Below are 22,161 nucleotides of genomic sequence, written 5' to 3'. Positions count from 1 at the left end.
GGTGACTCTGTGAGATTGGCTTCTTACGCTCAAACATTTCCTTGACAGACACCTGACTGTGGGCAGATGAGCAGGAACTGCTGAAGGTGAGAGGCGGAGGGGCGGGTTGTTGATAGGGGGCATGGAGGACAGCAGTGGTTGACGTGGCTGAAGATGCTGGACCAGGAGGAGGATGGTGGCTTTCAGTTTGTGTGCTGCTTTTACTCATGTGTTGATCCCATAGGCGTTTGTGATGTGAGATCATGTGCCTTCGCAAAGCAGTTGTACCTAGGTGGGTGTTGGACTTCCCACGACTCAGTTTCTTTTGGCACAGGTTACAAATGGCATCGCTGATATCAGAGGCAGACACACAAAAAAAATGCCACACTGCTGAGCTTTGCAAGGACGGCATTCTGGTGGTGGCAACAGCTTGCGTTGATTGGCGTGCTGTCTGGCTGACCCCGGGTGCCGAATATACATGCTGTCTGACTGCGCCACTAGCTCCTTGCGATGACCTCCTCCCCCTGCTTCCAACTCGTCGCCTCCTCCTCCTCCTCTGTCTCCCCATCTGAACTTTCCCCCTCTTCTTCTGCTCTTCGAGCAGGCACCCAGGTGACATCCACAGACACATCGTCATCATCAGCCGCTTCACTTGACAACTCAGCAAAGGCAGCAGCAGCAGGTACAACATCATCATCATCATCACAATGTACGTCCATGTGTATAATGCTGCCTGACTGAGACATATCCCCGTTATCTACATCCTCTGGCACTAATAGTTGCGCATCACTTATTTCTTCCAACTGATGTGAAAATAACTCCTCTGACGGATCAAGTGAAGCGGCTGTGGTGCTAGTGTTGGTGGTGGTGCCGGCGGGCTGGCGAGTGGTAAATTGAGAGGTGCCCGAAGCTGAGCTGGAGGAGGATGGTGCATTAAGGTTCCGAGCGGAAGCTGTAGACGATTGGGTGTCCTGTGTAAGCCAGTCAACTATGTCCTCAGAATTTTTTGAGTTCAGGGTCTGTGGTGGCCTCTGAACACTGGGCATTATTCTAGGGCCTAAGGAAATCACAGCACCACGACCACGACGGCCCTTGCGGGGTGGCCTGCCTCTGCCTGTCATTTTTTTTTTTAAATGTGTTGTACTATGAGTGCAAGGTGCTGTGCCACCCTATAGGAGTGTTGGGCAGTGGGTACAGTACACTCTGTGGACCTGACAGTCACTGGCACCCAGGCAACTGCAATTATAAAACAAATATATATTTTTTTACTTTGCAAGCTGCTGTGCCACCTTATATATCAGTGGGTGGGTGGGCAGTGGCACAGTACACTCTCTGTGGACCTGACAGTCACTGGCACCCAGGCAACTGCAATTATAAAAAAATTATATATTTTTTTACTTTGCAAGCTGCTGTGCCACCTTATATATCAGTGGTGGGTGGGCAGTGGCACAGTACACTCTCTGTGGACCTGAGTGCCGGTTCACACTTCTGCGAGTGCCGGGTTCGCATGTAATATCGGAGCACACTGCTCCGACATTACATGCGATCGGCTGTGCGGTGCGAGTTTAGCCATACAGTTTCTATGGCTAAATTCGCATCGCACCCGCAGCAAACACGCACAGGAGGCATTTTTGCAGCCGCATCAGGATCGGATCGCACAGCGGTTCACACTTGTGCGATCCGATTCTGTGCGAACTGCACGATCGCACTGCGATATGCGATCAAACTGGGGGTGTCGTTAACATTACATTGACACCCCCAGCGTATCGCATATGGCAGTGTGAACTGCCGGGGGTGCGTGTGCGATGCGGGAACAGGCTGCGAATTCGCAGCCTTCCCGCACTCGCATAAGTGTGAACCGGCACTGACAGTCGCTGGCACCCAGGCAACTGCAATTATAAAAAAAATATATATTTTTTTACTTTGCAAGCTGCTGTGCCACCTTATATATCAGTGGTGGGTGGGCAGTGGCACAGTACACTCTCTGTGGACCTGACAGTCACTCTGGCACCCAGGCAACTGCAATTATAAAAAAAATATATATTTTTTTACTTTGCAAGCTGCTGTGCCACCTTATATATCAGTGGTGGGTGGGCAGTGGCACAGTACACTCTCTGTGGACCTGACAGTCACTCTGGCACCCAGGCAACTGCAATTATAAAAAAAATATATATTTTTTTACTTTGCAAGCTGCTGTGCCACCTTATATATCAGTGGTGGGTGGGCAGTGGCACAGTACACTCTCTGTGGACCTGACAGTCACTGGCACCCAGGCAACTGCAATTATAAAAAAAAATATATTTGTTTGCTTTGCAAGCTGCTGTGCCACCTTATATATCAGTGGTGGATGGGCAGTGGCACAGTACACTCTCTGTGGACCTGACAGTCACTGGCACCCAGGCAACTGCAATTATAAAAAAAATATATATTTTTTTACTTTGCAAGCTGCTGTGCCACCTTATATATCAGTGGTGGGTGGGCAGTGGCACAGTACACTCTCTGTGGACCTGACAGTCACTGGCACCCAGGCAACTGCAATTATAAAAAAAATATATATTTTTTTACTTTGCAAGCTGCTGTGCCACCGTATATATCAGTGGTGGGTGGGCACGCAGTGGCACTGCAGTGGGCACAGTACACTCTGTGGACCTGACAGTCACTGGCAGCCCAGGCAACTGCAATAATAAAAAATATTTTTTTTTTCAATTTGCAACAAGATGCTGTGCCACTGTATATATATCAGTGGTGGGCAGTGCACTGCAGTGGGTACAGTGCACTCTGTGGACCTGACACAGCACTCACTGCAATAATGATAGAGGAAAAAAAAAAATATTTTTTAAAATGCAAGGTACTGTGCCTGTGCCACCCGAAATGAGTGTGGTGTGCACACAGTACAGTCTGTGGTGGGTCTGTGGCCTCTCACACACAGCGGGAAGGCAACTGCAGTGTACAATAGATATATATGTATATATAAAAAGAAAAAACTCAATTACCAGCCCTTAAAAGGGCTTTTGGGGACACTAGATATATATATATATATATATATATATATATATATATAAAAATTACACAAATACCAGCCCTTAGAAGGGCTTTTTGGGGTGCTGTCAGGATGCTGTCCTTACAGCAGTAGTGGACCAAGAACACTGCAAGACCAGGAACACGAACTAACTGTCCCTAGCTTAACAGCAGCAGCAGCAGCTCTCCCTGCTCTCACTAACACACACTGCTTCAGAATGATCTAAGATGGATGCTGCCCTTGCTTATTTATAGGAGGTGGGAGGGTGTGGGAGGGAGGTATGCTGATTGGCTGGAAATGTGCCTGCTGACTGTGAAGTTCAGGGTCAAAGTTTGCCTCAATGATGTATTATAGGGGGCGGACCGAACATCGCATATGTTCGCCCGCAGCGGCGAACGCGAACATGCCAAGTTCGCCCACAGCGGCGAACGCGAACATGCTAAGTTTGCCGGGAACTGTCCGCCGGCGAACAGTTCGGTACACCTCTAGTCAGGAGGAGCCACTGTACTAACAATCTGATCTCCCCCACTGAGCTACTGTGTCTGGACAAGGGGTCTCCGCCCCCCCCCCCCCAGAACACACCGATCAGCTGAGAACACTCACTGATCGGGTGCCGATCAACAGACCTTTTTCGGTCATTCCCCTTCTTTGGTCAGACTGGCCAATGCCGCCCTATTTTTGGCCTATGTGTACAGCCCTTTAGTGTGAGGTTTACAGTAAGTATTGGTGTTAGGGTTACAGGGAGGGTGTATGAGGGTTACAAGGAGTATTAGGTTTACAGGGAGGTTAAGGGTTACAGGTAGAGTTAGTGCTAATAAAATTAACATTGTCAGGGCAGTGGCTTACTGTAGTATATATTTATACAAGATCGTTCCAGTAGTCCTCTTCACAATAGTTCACAATAAGGTGACAGGAGGTAACCACATCTAATGCCCAAACTACCTACTTATTAATTTAACCAAGACGTGGTAATACCAGATTATGCATTTCAGACTTAATGTTTTCATTTGCGGTTAGCAACTAAAGACATTAAAGCGGAGTTTCGGGCTATTTTTCCACTTTGCAGTTTCTGGTACATTAAAACAACCTGAAAAAGAATTTAATAGTTATTTTTTTTTTGTTTCCCTTACCTAAATTTTTATGAAAATTAACTTGCCTTCCTTCCCCTTCCTTCCACTTCCTCCCTCTGCGGCCGTGGCCCCCAACGTCACTTCTTCCTTTGCATTGACTCCTGGGAGATGAGCGTCATCAATCTCAGGAGTCAGTGCGCTTGCACCGGTGTCCCTCGTCACTTCTGGTGCAGGCGCGTCATTCCCTGCTGAACAGCTTCTGGGCATGCGCAGAACCAGCTGTGGGATGACGCGCCTGCCCCGGAAGTGACGAGCAGGGCATTCTGGGACTTCCGACATCACCGAAGAGGACACGAAGAGGGACGCTCCGGCTTCAGCTGCCCACACCTGAGATGGCAGTGCTGGACAAGACATTTTCAAGGTAAGTATTGCTTCTTACAGGTATGTTAAACAGGGGACAGTTCAGAGGCTATCGTTGCTTAAATGCACTAGCCCTGACTGTCCTAGGGGTATTTTTATCTCAAACATTTTTTTTGCCAGGAACTCCGCTTTAAGTCTGAAATGCATCGTCTGATATTATCACGGGTTTGCTAAAGTTCTGCAAACCTAACTAGTTATAACTAAAGGAGTAAAGTCAATCGCTACACTGATTTTTCACAGCTGTTATCTAGGGATTGCTAGAGAGCTGTGACTTGGGGCAGGGATCAATAAAAATCTCACAACAGCCCCTATACATAAGTGCTATTAGATAGGATAGCAAACAACATGGTAAGGGTCACTTTAAAAACCTACAACTTTAAAAAATATTTTCAAAAATCTGATCCAAAACCCCTATAGCCTTGGTTTAAAACACGGTGATGTGAGAGCTGCAAAAAGGTGTCACTTTAGGTAGTTTCCAATTTAGTTGTTCTTGCTATACACCTGTGTATATACAGTGGGTACGGAAAGTATTCAGACCCCCTTAAATTTTTCACTCTTTGTTATATTGCAGCCATTTGCTAAAATCTTTCTTCTTCCTCATGAATGTACACACAGCTCCCCATATTGACGGAAAAACACAGAATTGTTGACATTGTTGCAGATTTATTAAAAAAGAAAAACTGAAATATCACATGGTCCTCAGTATTCAGACCCTTTGCTGTGACACTCATATATTTAACTCAGGTGCTTTCCATTTCTTCTGATCATCCTTGAGATGGTTATACACCTTCATTTGAGTCCAGCTGTGTTTGATTATACTGATTGGACTTGATTAGGAAAGCCACACACCTGTCTATATAAGACCTTCCAGATCACAATGCATGTCAGAGCAAATGAGAATCACGAGGTCAAAGGAACTGCCTGAAGGGCTCAGAGACAGAATTGTGGCAAGGCACAGATCTGGCCAAGGTTACAAAAATATTTCTGCTGCACTTAAGGTTCCTAAGAGCACAGTGGCCTCCATAATCCTCAAATGGACGACATTTGGGACGACCAGAACCCTTCCTAGAGCTGGCCGTCCGGCCAAACTGAGCTATCGGGGGAGAAGAGCCTTGGTGAGAGAGGTAAAGAAGAACCCAAAGATCACTGTGGCTGAGCTCCAGAGATGCAGTCAGGAGATGGGAGAAAGTTGTAGAAAGTCAACCATCACTGCAGCCCTCCACCAGTCGGGGCTTTATGGCAGAATATATATTTTTCCTCTACCCCACTCACATTTTGCACTTACCTCAGGTAGCGCCGTTTCCAACTTCTTCCCCCCACATTATATCTCAACCCCTAAGCTTCTTCTAAGAAAGTTCCCTACAAAAGAAGAGGTAAAGCCTGAAAGCCTGTGTCTATTCTCCTCTATTTCAGCGCTGCAGCCTCCATCAGTGTAGTGTCTTTGGCGTTCAACACTTTTGGGAGTGTCTGATGTCTCTGTCCCCTGCCCCATGTCATGGTTCCATCCTCTAGACTCAGCAGTGACCCGGGGGGTCAGAGGATGTAACCACATTAGGCGGCATGAGATACAGGCATCCGGAACTCAAAGGAAGCACTGAATGCCAAAATCACTGACAGAGTGGAGAGGAAGAAGGAGATTCAGGACACCAGAGAGGTGGCTATAATACCTATTCTCTTGCAGGGAATGTTAATCTGGATTTTGTTAAACTCTGGGTCATTTTTAAATAAATCCATATGTAGTAAAGCAACTTACCTTGTTGGTAGTAGCTTCGACTCCAATTAGAAAGATGCAGTGGCCAAGCAAAAGGGAAACACACAGGTGTATGTGGATAGTGTTTCGTGTTCCGCGTAGAAATCGACACAAGCAAAATGTTATGATGGCAGCGAAAAGGCACACGATTGAGATTGAAAGCCCAATTTGCGTGATGAGATCCAGCGTCCAGCTCTAGGGGATGAAAGAGAAAATAAAAAGTAAAGCCTTGTTCTAACTGATTGGAGGGTAGGCGGATAAATAAGTAGTCAGCCTCCTCCACTCACAGAACACTTTGCATTGTGGGAACCAATAGTATGGTTGCTTTGAAAGGAGCATGTATTAGAAAGAACTGATATACAACCCAGAAGTGTGCCTGGCATGTAGGCGAGGAATAATGGCCTTACCGACTCACCCCTACAGTGAAGATGGGGGTGTGGGACTCCCAATGGTATACAACCATAACAAAAAAAGGGGATAGCAAGAGATCCATACAAAGAAAGGGAACATACCCATGCAGTATGAGGCTAAAAAGTCAAAACTTTATTAATAGTGAAGTGGATAAAGTTCGCTGATTGGGCGAACGAAACACGTTATCACATGACGTCAGTCTCATTCAGGTAGTGAGTGGAACAACCCTGGGTTTCATCTAAGGTCTGTATGCAAGGCGGAGTGACTTTACCGGCATCAGCTGTTCAGCTTTCGGCCCGCCTGTGTACAATCATTGGGCTCTCCTCACTCAGGGCTTATACGGGCAATCGGCTCACACTGACTTGTGGCATCTGCAAATGAATTCGGAATCTGCTGACATATACAAAGGATTTGAGTGACCAGCAAAGCAAAGCGGCTTTTCAATTACTGGATATCTCCCACTTTGAGGGTCGGTTGAAGCAGCTTGGAGCATTACAATTACAGTATGTTTATCCTGAATCTGTTGATTGGGAAATCCTCAGCTGTAAAATCAAGTGAATACTGATAAAGTTCTGCCAAACGCACAACTCTTGTGCTCTTGTGATTTGAATTGGACTCTTATTGATCACAATTGCTGAACCAGATTGATTTCATTTGTTGCACTTTGAAGAGCGATTCATTGAAATGACTGGTTTTTGAATTGCATAGCACATTACTTTTTTTTTCTTCGGACTCTATTTTAGTTTCAGTATCTCTAAGCCAGTGGAATACTACTTTGCCAAACGCACAACTCCTGTGCTCTTGTGAATTTAACTCTAATTGATCACAACTGCTGAGCCAAATTCATTCTATTTGTTGCACTATGAAGAGCGATTCACATGCTATGCTGATGTTTTTCCTTTTTTCCAGTTATAATCAGGTGTAGCCTGAATCTGTTGATTGGGAAATCATCAGCTGTGAAATCAGGACGCATGTTTCATCTACATGTAATTTCAGCAATTGCATCAAGTTCTTTTTGAATATTGCAGTTTATCTACTGTTCCTTTTCATTATGACCCATATTGAGCTCTAGATGCATGGCCCGCTAGTACCATTATTGGTTCCATTCACTGCATGAATTATTTTAATATGTATGTATGTCCTTGTATGTGACCAGTTGCCGATATATATTACTACTTTTTTATCCACTTCACTATTAATAAAGTTTTGACTTTTTAGCCTCATGCTGCGTGGGTACGTTCCCTTTCTTTGTATGGCTCTCTTGCTATCCCCTTTTTTATGCTTTGTAAGGAGCACATGGGTGGAAGCGGCAGGCATAGTCAGCATTTTTGAGGAGGGGCAGAGGAATAGTTAGGAATGCAGAACTAACAGTGGGATTGATTTGATAAAACTGGAGAGTGCAAAATCTGGTACAGCTCTGCATGGTAGCCAATCAGCTTCTAACTTCAGCTTGTTCAATTTGGCTTTGACATAAAAAATCTGGAAGCTGATTGGTTTCTGTGTAGAGCTGGATCAGATTTTGCAATCTCCAGTTTTAGTACACCAACCCAAGTATTTTTTAGCTTTCAGTTGTCTACCTCCCTTTTCTAGGTCCAAGCAATACTAATATCCAAAGGTTTAGCTGAATGTTAAAAGTTAAGATAAGCTTAAAAAAAAAAAAATAAATGCACATATTTTTGCAGGAAAAATGTGCATTAATTATTTTTTTTTACAGGAGCCTGCAAGTATTGCACCCCTTCCTCCAGTTCTTTGCCTGTACCTCTGTAAACGTTTTTTTGTTGCAGAGCTGTAGGAAGTGTCAATGGACTATGATTGCGCTCATTGCCTCACTTTTAGTCTATTGAGAGTTAAAAGTTCATATTCCACAGTGGCACAGAACTTGTAGTTCATTCACAGATTAAAAGTGATAGTGGGTGTTGGGAAGAAGAACTATGTACAAAGAGTAAATGACTCCTGCGCTTGAGGGGTAGCCTTGGGGTGGGTATCCTAAGAATGCGATTCAGGTCTACTGGAGGTTGTCCCGGCTGTGCTGCCACTTTCAACAGGTTGTGGTAACCCAAGCAAACTCTAGAAAAGGAATGGACAGAGGGCGCACCAGCCTAGCGCATTATTTTTAAAACAATTTATTAAAATAAAAAGACATACATATTATACTCTCAAAGCAAATGTGAAACACGGGCAAACATGAGCGATAAAGAACCACCAAGAGTCTCCACTGAGCATCCTCTGCTGACGCAGGCCGTGGTAGGATGTGGATCTCCAAAGAACCTCTTACGTGTTTTGGGGTGTTCCCCCTTCATCAGAGCTCTGATGAACCATGTTTCACATTTGCTTTGTGAGTATAATGTGTATGTCTTTTTATTTTAATAAATTGTTTTAAAGATAATGCTCTAGGCTGGTGCGCCCTCTATCCATTCCTTTTCTAGAGTTGGGAAGAAGAACCCCTGCACACTGTCACAGGGCAGTGGGCAGTATGAGGGTGGTGGGTGATGGCATTTGCACCATGTTACATGTTACACCCTAAATACGCTTTGTACCATGTAGCATAGTGCAAAAGATAACTTAGCCTTTAGGACAAACCTGCAGAGACAGCAATCTTTGAAAAAAAAAAAAACACACATGGGGCAATAAAAGTGAACAATTTAGCCAGACGAGGAATAGAGGAGTGAGCTGTGGAATACGGAAGGGAAACAGGGAGTCAAAGGGGGCAAGAGGTGCACCTTCGGTCCATTATTTCTCCTATGTCAAACTGAATTACCATTCATAGTTCAAAGGTTTTTCTTTTCAGAGTACAGTAAAACCTTGGATTGCGAGCATAATTCGTTCCGGAAGCATGCTTGTAATCCAAAGCACTCTTATATCAAAGCGAATTTCCCCATAAAAAATAATGGAAACTCAGATGATTCGTTCCACAACCATTTATTCATAAATACTTCAATTTATAGTCCATATAAAAAGATTATAGCATTGCGATAGGTTGTGTAACCATAAAATGTCCATCCACAAATAGCCGCTTCCACAAGGGGATTGGAAGCAAAATCCAGCAGGAGCTACAGGGTATCAAAGAGAAAAGGGGCTCCTCTAAGTGTAGCAATATGGTTACATTTAATGAAGGTACAACATTTAGAAACTCACATGGTTGATGAATAAAAGAGGCACATCTAAGTATGCAGGCATCCGGGGTAAAGCTGTCCACATAGACCATCTTCTGCACTGCCAGCTGCTAGTCTGTAATCCAGACCAGGAAGACCACCCTGCAGTAAAACGATCTGAAAGCGAGGGGCAGCATGGAAAGGATGACGTTGATGACGGTGCAGAGGATGGTCCTATGTGGACAGCTTTACCCCGGATGCCTGCATACTTAGATGTGCCTCTTTTAATCATCAACCATGTGAGTTGCTAAATGTTGTACCTTAATTAAATGTAACCATATTGCTACACTTAGAGGTGCCTCTTTTAAACTCAGCTGTGACTTGAGGCTACTTGTATATCAAGACATCGCTTGTATATCAAGTCAAAATATATTTGAAAATTTTGCTTGTCTTGCAAAGCGCTCTTAAACCAAGTTACTCTTAAACCAAGGTTTTACTGTATTTACAATGGTCCCTTTAACATTGAAAACCTCATGTCTTCCAAAGAATGTTCTGATTGTGAAAAATGATGTCCCACAGGCGTGCTGTACATAAATGCAAATTTATAGGCAGTTCCCCAATGTTCAACAGGCAGATTGCAATAATTTCCCACTGGACACAAAAGAGATGTGACAATTAAGATACAATTAGAGACACTGTTGATGTATCCACTGTCCCACCAGAATCCAGAGTTTTTGGAGCCATATATTGGCCAAGAAAGAATATTTTAGACCCAATTTACCAATAATTGGAATTTGTATATCAAGTAAAGCACCCTTATTTCCTGCTAAATGATTAATAAACAGAATCTAAAATCTATATGCAAGATAACTGCATTGTTGCCTTTATGCATTGCTCCTTGTATTTACCAAAAGCGCAGTAGCAATGCTGAGTGGCTGGATCAGTGACATCTTGCTTTACTTGTTTAAAGCAAACATTTGCTTTGCCTATTCAGATAGATCTTGAAAGAATCTGACCATTGAGTGTAATCCTAAAGGCCATCATACACAACTCTATTGAGAAAGTTAATAGTTTTCCCCATCCAGGCTAACAGGTTGAATGGATAAATCTCCACTGCCAGTTATTGTATCCAGGAATGTGAAGTGAATAATGGTGTGGCACTACAGTATCAATATGATTTCTCCTTGGCTGATAATACATAAATCAGTTGAGGTGAACCTCGCCTGATTTATATATTATCGGCCAAGGAGTAATAATATTGGCACTGTAGCGCCACATCATTAATAACTTCACTATGCATTCCACCTATTAGTTGCAGGCTGCTGCTATACATTATAAAGCCCGTGGCACACAACTATTTTTCAATTTATCTATTGTATCCAGGCAGCCACAGCAATGGCAGCTGCATGAATACCCAAACAGGGACTGCTTCTGACACATTGTGCAAACAATAATTTTCCACCTGGCTTTAATCAAAATTTTGTCGAGCCAGGTGGTACCTGAAGTGCCAGCCCTGGCTCAAATTTAAGCCAATTCAGCAGGAATCGCCCAAAATTCAACTTGTCTATGGATGCCTTAAGTCAGATTTTGGGCTCAATTTTCACTACAGGAGCAGCAGATGAGTGATAAGGACTGCATTGTAGAATCCTGCAAACACATGAAGTGTTGAGGTGTACATTTATTTATTGATATGATCATCTGCTATCAAGGATCTGTTGATATTACAATCACATCTTAAAAATAATGATACAGAATCTATCAAAATTTTGCCATCAAATCAAAAAATCTATAATCAGAAATCGTATGAAGGATAGTTACAATAATATCTGCTGTATAAAAAAATGGACAAAAAAGATTATACTTAGAAACATGAAGGAGTAAATATACATCATACATAGACCAAGCGGGTCTGCTATTTTTTTTATTTTTATTATTTAACCTTTTTGCCTGAGTATAGATCTATTTTTGTATCAAACACCTTTAAATTTCATTTCTGTTGACTGACTCACTACCTCGGCTGGAAGTTTGCCCCAAGTATTCACTGATGTTTCAAGTTAAATAATGCTTTCTAATGTTATTCTTGAAATTTTCCTTCTTCTAGTTTGCGGTTATGTCCCCGTGTTCTTGATCTTAGCTTCCTAATGAAAATACTGCCCTCCTGAACCTTATTCACATCCTTCATGTATTTAAAGGTTTCAATCACGTCGCCCTTTTACCTTCTTTTCTCAAAGTTGTGCATATTAAAGTATATAAATCCAAATACTTAGACCAAATATGTTGTTGCACATGTTCATTTATTGTCAAAATGTTTTATTCCTTTTTTATATGTTCTGCTTTCAGCTAACTCATAAAGACAAAGTGACACTGTCTGTTCTATGGTGACATTTTCTCAGTACAGTAAAGTGTTGTCGCATTCAGGTTTCCTTTAATAAGGAAGAGCAAGTGCAGTGACTATATTCAATAACCAAAGGGATGGGTCAAAATGTAGCTCAACTTGTGTTTATGTAACCATGACATTCTAGGCCTTCACAAATATGAGAACTTATCATTTCTGAGGAGCTAGAGGTCCCAGCATGCTTTACATGCAGTTAAAACAGAACCTAGCATGGTGTGCAGTGCAGAGCAATTTACCTCTATGTTACCCAGAGCCATTAGGACAGCAAAGCTGGTTAAATGAGTGCAGTTGCAGACAACTCCATACTCGTGTCTCTCCAGTGTCTCACATCCTTCAATGCTCCAGCCAGCACCCTCTTCAGACCAGAAGGCACAGTGTGTCTTGTCCGGTGTCACCTTCTAAGGGCAGAGAAATCTTTATTAAGAATACATTTTTTAGATATATTTTTGTGTGTTATGGAATGGAATACAAAAGCAACTGATGGCAAAATGCTGACAAGTGCAGTCTGTGTGTACTTCAGCAGTTGGTAGATGTAAAGAAGCTGCTTCAAGGTTCTCTTCATTCACAGAGGTATTCAGCTCATTCAAGTGACACAACCTATAGGTTAGGTGGTTCTATTTTTCATCCTTTCATTTGTTTTAGTACCCCCTCATCTATGTTCCTACCTTGTCTCAGTAGTCTGCAGCAGAGAGGAGAACAGAACTCATCATACAGATTCTGTACCTCTCTGTTCAGCTGCAGCACCACCTCATCTCTCCCTCCCCTGGTCTCAGCATTCAGCAAACTCTAGCCCTCCAGGAAGCAGCACAAGATAAAGAGGGTGCACTGTGATGTAAGGGAGGGTGGGGGCTCTTGACATCTGATGTAAGGTGAGGTGCTCTGGACATCTAGTCTTACAGATACAACCGGCCCTTTGAGGGCAACCATAATGCTGATGCGGCCCTCGATGAAATTGGGTTTGACACCCCTGCTCTAATAGGTGGGTCTGACGTGCCCAGTATTTGTCTATATATGACGTTCCTGTCATTCCCTCTGTGACCACTGTTGGGGACTATGCTGCATCAACCCAGTAATAATGTTGGAAAGCATGAATCACCGCTCTTTAGAAGCAAGTATCCCAGCACCCCTTCATACCAGCATCAGATAGGTTCCACAGAGTTATACACAGAGTTATACACAGAGTTATACACAGCGTCTGGATCATTGATTAATTCTAATTTAATGTATGTATATATGTATTCTTGGTCCCATATACACCTATACAACACATATTATTGGTTCGGATATGTATATATGTGTATATATTATCCTTTTTTTAAGCTGTATGCAATACCATCCTTTTCCTAGCATTGGGATCAATTAATCCAAAATCATGTGATGCTAATTAACTGACCAGCCCAAATGGAGTCGGCCTTACACTAGAAGCCATGTGACCTATCATTATGTTTATATAAAGCTTAGTCATCTGTACCTCAAATTATTTCTGAGGAAGGGGAACACCCCGGAAACGCGTAAGCTGGATTTAGAGGTCTACATCTTACCACGATCTGTACCAGAGAACTATGCCCAGTGGACTTTTTTGGTGGATTTATTATCGTACATTGTGCCTACTTTTTATCAAATTTTGTGAGTAGGATGTACATACATTTTTCTAAACAATAAATAGTTTTAAAGGTAATGCGCTAGGCTGGTGAACCCTCTGCATTCTTTATTTTCATTTTTCTTTGTTTTCTTTGGGTTTCCCCGACCCTCTAAGAAGGGCAGCACAGCAGGACGATGACAATACCAGCTAAGGCCGGTTTCCAGCTATCCAAGTCGCATAAACAACTCCCCAAACGCAGGAGCATCAATTTTCTTTGTAAAACTGATTAATGTCCATAGAGCAGTCTTAAAGATCACCCTTGTTGTCCATGTGAAAGATGGGGTACAGTCTCTGGGCTTGGGGCCAGCCTGGAGGGGAGCGGAAACAGTCTCCAAACATGTAATAAAAACAGAGAAAACAGGCATCTCTGAGTAAGACTGTAAAGGTTTAATGTCTGAGGATACAATAAAAACTTACATTTAAGTAAGTGGATTCAGGTACATGGGTGATTCGGTGTCCGGTGTCTGCATGGGGCTGCCTCTTGGGTCAGAAAGATGCCGCTCATCTCCTGGTCCTGTCCAGCAGGAAGTGATGATGGCATGGAGGGATGAGTCTGAGGGCTAGACCGTAAGGTGACTTGCAATGTCTGCCGTGTGTGTCACCGGCGTGTTCACAACGCATTTCAGAGTATGTGCACTGTGGTGAACTACCAGCGCGTGCTCCTTTTTCAAGCACGTAACAAACATGCCTACACTTACCTGCTCTGTGCAATGTTTTTGCACAGAGCAGCCCTGATCCTCTTCTGCTGGGGTGCCCAGGCCCCCCCCCCCTCATTGGTGCCCCCATGGAAAGCTGCTTTTACTGTGGGCACCCGTGCGGGCTCACTCCCGAGTCCCACTGCTGCGTCTATTGACACAGACAGCGGGACTCCGCTTCCATGTCACAGGATTTGATTGACAGCAGCGGAAACCAATGGCTGCTGCTACTTTTAATGGGATTTATTTACTAAAGCTAGAGAGGGCAAAATTAATCACAGTTCTGCAGAGAACCCAATCAGCTTCCAGGTTTTATTGCTATAGCTTAATTAAACAAGCTGAGGTTAGAAGCTAATTTGTTTCACTGCAGAATTGTGACCAATTTTGCCCTCTCTAGCTTTAGTAAATAAACCCCAATCTGTCCACTAAGGAGAGAGACAGAGGCTGGAGCCGCTGCGCTCGTGCACATCGCTGGATCGGAATGGGCTCGGGTAAGAAAAAGGAGGGGGTCTGGGGGGACTGCAGCACAGAAGGTTTGTCATCTTAATGCATAGAAAGGTGAAAAACCTTGAGGCTTTAGTTAGAAGTTAGAAGCTGATTGGCTACTGTGCAGAGCTGCACCCGATTTTGCACTCTCCAGATTTAGTAAATCAACCCCACTGTCTATGCAAGGCAAAGTACCAGTGTCTCACTCACCTTACCAGTTATCGCTCCTTCCTCCTCTGCAGTCATGCCAATGATGCCACAATGACCATCACTCCAGGTATGGAGGAGCATGTGACCTTCTTCCCTGTGGCAGTGCTCAGGTCTAGAAGCCAATCAGGCTAAACCTGGCACTGTTACATGAGCAGGGGAGTGATGACATCTCTTCCTGGGTTGGTGACACAGTTCATTCTAATACTGGCTGTGTAGGAGGAAGGAGCGGTGAGGGAGTGCTGCTAAGGCGAGTAGAAGGGGTCAAAGGGACCTTTCCAGAAACACTGTCACTTTGCCCTGCATTGTGTGCACGGTGACATTGCCTCTATAAGCCCTTGTCCAGTCTATTATATGACCCCCTTCTTGATCCATATTTTAGCCACAGAGCTCAAAACACTTTTCTTTTTTAATCCTTACCTCATCAGTAAAGTTAAGTTGCAACTGAAGTGGCTCACTGAGGTTAGATGTATTAGCAATCCCAAGGAACACACTAACTACAGATGAGACAAGTTTCACCGTCTGGTTCTGTGAATTGTTCTGAAGTGTGGCACCTTCTAGGAGTTTGTTAATGTTACCATATTCCAGACATCCAAACACTGATGTGTCTACGGGAATAAAAGAAAATTATAGGATGATAGTCAGTGTGGGGAAATACAATTCGAAGGATTCAATAACCATATGCACCTTAATTCATAAATCCCTTCCTACTTATAATTAGTTCTGCAGCATGTAAAATGTAACTTAAAGCGGAGTTCCGACAACAAAATCGACATAGTCGATTTTGGGCCATCCGCTTCCTATTTGTAACCTGAAAAAGAAATGGGAAGGTACGATTTTTTTTTTACTTACGTTGTAATTGCAGAAAAAAAATACTCACCTTTCTTCCACTTCCTACCTCGGCCGTGCAGCCCACGCCGTCACTTCCGCTTTGCAATGATTCCTGGGAGCTGAACGTCATCACTCCCAGGAATCAATGCGCCTGCACCGGCCCCGACGTCAGTTCCGGTTCAAGCGCGTCATACCTTGCTAAACAGCTTCTGGGCATGCCCAGAAGCTGTGCAGGGATGACGCTGCGGCCCCGGAAGTGACGGCGGGGCCGGCGCAGTGCATCGTGGGACCGAAGAGGACGGAAGAGGACGCAGAAGAGGATCGCGCTGGCTTCAAGCTGCCCACACCTGAGATGGCAGCGCTGGAGAAGAAATTTAAAAGTGAGTATTTCTTCTAAAAGGTAAGAGCGAACTGGGACAGATCAGAGGCTAGCTATTGTGGAATGTACTAGCCCTGACTGTCCCGGGGGTATGTTCATTGACATTTTTTTTTTGTGGCCGGAACTCCGCTTTAAAGTGTTAGTAAACCCAGAACCAGCATTTACTATATCTGGTCTCCCACAGTACACAGAACATGGAAATACAATTATTTTAGTAAATATAAACTGCTAAATACAGTACATCACAAAAGTGAGTACACCCCTCACATTTTTGTAAATATTTTATTATATCTTTTCATGTGACAGCACCGAAGAAATTACACTTTGCTACAATGTAAAGTAGTGAGTGTACAGCTGGTATAACAGTGTAACTTTGCTCTCCCTTCACAATAACTCAACACACAGCCATTATTGTCTAAACCGCTGGCAACAAAAATGAGTACACCCCAAAGTGAAAATGTCCCAATTGTGCCAAAAGTGTCAATATTTTGTGTGGCCACCATTATTTTCCAGCACTGCCTTAACTCTCTTGGGTATGGAGTTCACCAGAGCTTCACAGGTTGCCACTGGAGTCCTCTCCCACTCCTCCGTGACGACATCACAGAGCTGGTGGATGTTAGAGACCTTGCACTCCTCCACCTCCCGTTTGAGGATGCCCCACAGATGCTCAATAGGGTTTAGGTCTGGAAACATGCTTGGCCAGTCCACCACCTTTACCCTCAGCTTCTTTAGCAAGGCAGTGGTCATCTTGGAGGTGTGTTTGGGGTCGTTATCATGTTAGAATACTGTCCTGAGGTCCAGTCTCCGAAGGGAGGGGATCATGCTCTGCTTCAGTATGTCACAGTACATGTTGGCAATCATGGTTGCCTCAATGAACTGCAGCTCCCCAGTGCCGGCAGCACTCCTGCAGCCCCAGACCATGACACTCCCACCACCATGCTTGACTGTAGACAAGACACACTTGTTTTTGTACTCCTCACCTGGTTGCCGTGACACACGCTTGACACCATCTGAACCAAATAAGTTTATCTTGGTCTCATCAGACCACAGGACATGGTTCCAGTAATCCATGTCCTTAGTCTGCTTGTCTTCAGCAAACTGTTTGAGGGCTTTCTTGTACATCATCTTTAGAAGAGGCTTCCTTCTGGGACGACATGCAGACCAATTTGATGCGTATGGTTTGAACACTGACAGGCTGACCCCCCACCCCTTCAACCTCTGGAGCAATGCTGGCAGCACTCATACGTTTATTTCCCAAAGACAACCTTTGGATAGGATGCTGAACACGTCCACTCAATTCCTTTGGTCGACCATGGCGAGGCCTGTTCTGAGTGGAACCTGTCCTGTTAAACCGCTGTATGGTCTTGGCCACCGTGCTGCAGCTCAGTTTCAGGGTCTTGGCAATCTTCTTATAGCCTAGGCCAGTGATGGCGAACCTTGGCACCCCAGATGTTTTGGAACTACATTTCCCATGATGCTCTACATGATGCCTACCCTGCAGAGTGTATGAGCATGAGCATCATGGGAAATGTAGTTCCAAAACATCTGGGGTGCCAAGGTTCGCCATCACTGGCCTAGGCCATCTTTATGTAGAGAAATAATTATTTTTATCAGATCCTCGGAGAGTTCTTTTACATGAGGTGCCATGTTGAACTTCCAGTGACCAGTATGAGAGAGTGAGAGCAATAACACCAAATTTAACACACCTGCTACCTATTCACACCTGAGACCTTGTAACACTAACGAGTCACATGACACTGGGGAGGGGAAATGGCTACTTGGGCTCAATTAAGACATTTTCACTTGGGGGTGTACTCACTTTTGTTGCCAGCGGTTTAGACATTAATGGCTGTGTGTTGAGTTATTTTGAGGGGACAGCAAATTCACACTGTTATACAAGCTGTACACGCACTACTTTACATTGTAACAAAGTTTCATTTCTTCAGTGTTGTCACATGAAAAGATATAATAAAATGTTTACAAAAATGTGAGGGGTGTACACACTTTTGTGAGATACTGTACCTTTTCTCATCAGCAGTATAGTAGTCTTGTGACTTCAATCAGCCTCTGGTTAAAGCTTGTAGGAGTTTTCATTCTGCACTGACTGTCCTATCAGGATGCATGATCCCTGACAGTTTGTCTGGACAGTGCTGATTGGGCCTGTGCTGATCACATGCACCCTCCCAAGAAAAAAAAATAAATATTCCCTAGCAATATACACCAAACTGAGCATGTGCAGCCTGTCCCCTGGCTCTGTATTATCCAGAAAAATATTGGGGAAAGTGGAAGGAGGGGAAGATCAGAGAAGACAGGATAAAGCAGCCTTTCTCCGACTCCAATGCAGAGGATAGATTCCACAGTGAGTATAAAAGCATGCTTATCTGCATATACAGACTGATTTTACTGTTGTTGGTTTAGTAACCCTTTAACTGTGCATCTTATTAAAGTGTACGGAAACCCTAACAATAAGTGCAGAAAATACATATTGACCCTGTTCTCAGCTATTTCTTTGGACTACAGAACACCTTATTCCTATGTTATGGAGAAGAGGAGAGGGGGAAGTGTTCTGTAGTTCTATATATGATAAACCTGTCTCAAAATTGCCACAGTCAGGTATGCAGAGGTGAAAAAATCTATTGACAAATGTGATTTACTAGATGCAAAATTGCTATGTCACCAGTGGTCCAAATAAATGTATTTTACATGTTTGTAAAAGACAGTGTCACATAAGGCATAATAAGCCAATGTTTTGGGGGCCTCAAAGGCTCCATTTCTCAAGGTGACATAGGGGGTAATTTACTAAAACTGGAGAGCGCAAAATCTGGTTCAGCTCTGCATTGAGACCAATCAGCTTCCAGGTTTTTGTCAAAGCTTTTTTGAACAAGCTGAAGTTAGAAACTAATTTCTATACAGAGCTGCACCAGATTTTGCACTCTTCAGACAGTTTTAGTAAATCAACCCCATAGTGTCAGTTTCTTATGCTTTATGTGATGCGGTCTTCACAATAAACATGTAAAGCACTTGTAGCACCCTCTAGTGTGCTGCTAGTGTCAGTACAAGCAAATTTATGTTATGAATGTGAGTCAGAAACTGGGTCAGGTTAGGCAGTGCTGTATCTTGGCCTAGGCCAACAAAGGCCCAGGCCTAGGGCGGCACTTTACAGGGGGGGGCAGCAAAAAGCTGCACCCTGCACGAAAACCAAAAAACAGCCTCCTCCCGGCACGAAAAGGGTCTCCGCCGGCTTGCGCTACCCTTTTTGTATAGTGCCAGTCTTATGTGGTGAATTGGGCCAGGAGGCAAATCAGTCTGGTACCCCCATAAAGCGGTCACGCTGCTACCTACCAGTATGATAATACCGCCCGGTCAGGACATTTTGACAGACCGCAGGCTGCCAACCACACTTAATACAACTGGCCCGACGGCCGCCAATGCTAATAAGTGTGGCACTGCAGCCAAATGCTCCACCTACTCTCCTCTGCCCCCAGGCACTGATGGGCACTCATATGCTGCACTGATGGGCGCTAATAGGCTGTACTGATGGGCACTTATATGCTGCTCTAATGGCCACTGATGAGGCGGCAATGGTGGGTACGGATAAACTGCACAGATGGGCACTAATGGGGCTGATAAGGCAGCACTGATATGCTGCACTCATGGGCACTGATATGCTGCACTGATGGGCACTGATATGCTACACTGATGGGCACTGATGAGGCTGAACTTATGGGAACCGATGAGGCTGCACGGATAGACTGTGGTTGTGGTCTGTGGTTTACAGATGACAGGGCGGGTCATAAACAGGAAGGAGTGTGGCCTTTACAGGAAGGGGTGGGTCATATTTAAATTAGGGGGTGCACAAGTTTAGTCAGGCCTAGGGCAGCACAAAACCTGAATACGCCACTGGTTACAGGTCAGGCTGGATGGCTCTACAGAGGCATGTAGCTGGTACCTTCCCCTGGATCTGGAAGCTTGAAGAAGACCGGATATGCATGCTTAAGGGTGTTTGACCAATTCCGAGGCAGAATGTCCTGGCAGGGTGGATGGATCAACCCTTAAATATGCAAAGCCTGGTAAGCAGGGGAGTTGGGTAGAAGATGGAGTGTTGAGGGGCCTGTCAGTGGCCTAGGAGGGAACCCCTGGGTCTGGAGGGGAGGGGGGGGTTCTCAATTTGTGCAGGAATTTTGCCTTAGGAGCAACAGGGAGCAAAGAGGACAACGCGAGTACATCAGCACACCCAGGAGTTCACAAGGGGAAAGACTGCCACATGTAGCAAGCTTTCTGAGGACAGCATTGTGCTTAACCATTCATCCCTTGTCCTGGGAGATCTTCGGAACAGCCAGGTGGGCTGCTAGAAGGGCAGTCAGGAGGGCTGGGAGTTGGTGATGCTCCTGTAACCAATATGCAACCTGTTGTGCTATTTTTCTAAAGGGGACTAAAGAGCTCCTAGTCCTCAAGGGACTTTTGCCACTGATCTGTAAGGACTGAGGGTGCCCAGGAAGGAGAACAATCCAGAATCCCCACTTTGTACAGAAGAGGTTTTCAGCCATGTTGGGCATCCCATGACCATTCTACCCTATCCAAGTTGTTATCCCTAAAAAAAGAAAAAACAACAAAAACAAGCTTAAAGACAGAATTCTTGTGTCTGGAGACAAGTGGAAAATGCGTGTTGCCTGGCTGTGCAGGAATAAGGGTACCAGTGACCAGCAGCACATTTGAACTGCTGATGACTTCGAATATTTGCATCTAGTTCTGGCACGGCACCATCGGAGGCATTCACTTTGAGCACCCATCAATTTCAGGTGGAGTACTTACAGGCATTTCCCAAAGCCGTCTGTGTGTCCAAGAGTATGGCGCTATTTCTGTTACTCAGTGGGATCGCCGTGTCTCTAGATGCCCTGGTAGCCGTTACAGCATCTGCAAAAACACACAACACATTAAGGACTGCTAATGGAGCCATGGTAGACTATAAACAGAAAAGCCAAAACAGTTAATGCCTAACTCCTGTCAAAACCCTTTTTTAAATTTTAGAAACATTTTAATTCTATCAAGTTTTAGGCTCGGTTCACACTTGTGCGATGAGGGAACGCTGCGAATATGCAGCGTGTTCCCGCATTGCATCTGCACATCTGGCAGTTCACACTGCCATATGCGATACGCAGGGGGTGTCAACTAAAACAACACCCCCAGTTTGATCGCATATTGCAGTGCGATCTGCAAGTACGCACAGAATCGGATCGCACAAGTGTGAACCACTGTGCGATCCGATTTTGATGCGGCTCAAAAAATGCCTCCTGTGCGTCTTTGGTGCGGATGCAGTGCGAATTCAGCCATACAAAGTGTATGGCTGAACTCACATCCGCACGTGAGATCGCATGTAATGAAGGAGCAGTGCGCTCCGAATTACATGAGATCTCCGCAGCCGCACAAATGTGAACCGGCACTTAAACAATATCAGTGTTCCTGTTTAGGAAGATTTTTCTTCAATGAGATTCTGAATGGTGTCTGTATCTCCATAAAGGAGATTTTGCTTGTCTTCCTGTTCTGTCTGACACCTGGATGGGAGGAAACATTCCACATGGGGACAGCAGAGGTTGTAAAAAGTCCTCACTTTTGTAGGAAACATGTTTTCACTACTGTGTGTGTCCCTGCTTAGGAAAATTGCCTTCCCATCCACTTCTTTCTGACACTCATCACATGAACATCCATGTGCCTACTGTATCCTTGATTTGCATAGCCGACCATACCCATGTACTTCACAACCCGTATTCTTAAAGAGTAACTCCAC

The 22,161-nt window shown here is 44.4% G+C and overlaps 1 protein-coding gene across 1 annotated transcript in view; it reads right to left on the bottom strand.

The window, feature by feature from the left end:
• ADGRE5 (adhesion G protein-coupled receptor E5) overlaps positions 1-22,161 on the bottom strand; it is a gene marked incomplete at its 5' end in the record, with an annotated part of 183,202 nt that overhangs the window by 24,991 nt on the left and 136,050 nt on the right. The window contains 4 exons of the mRNA XM_082256377.1: positions 6,242-6,433; positions 12,373-12,534; positions 15,587-15,774; positions 21,189-21,339. Coding sequence (XP_082112503.1) covers positions 6,242-6,433; positions 12,373-12,534; positions 15,587-15,774; positions 21,189-21,339 — 693 coding nt within the window. The remainder of the gene's footprint in view (positions 1-6,241; positions 6,434-12,372; positions 12,535-15,586; positions 15,775-21,188; positions 21,340-22,161) is intronic.

This window comes from Pelophylax lessonae (genome assembly GCF_965119305.1).
Source record: "Pelophylax lessonae genome assembly, chromosome: 4".
Taxonomy (NCBI): Eukaryota; Metazoa; Chordata; class Amphibia; order Anura; family Ranidae; genus Pelophylax; species Pelophylax lessonae.
The sequence above is the reverse complement of the archived record's forward strand: the minus strand, read 5'-3'. Positions and strand labels throughout refer to the sequence as shown.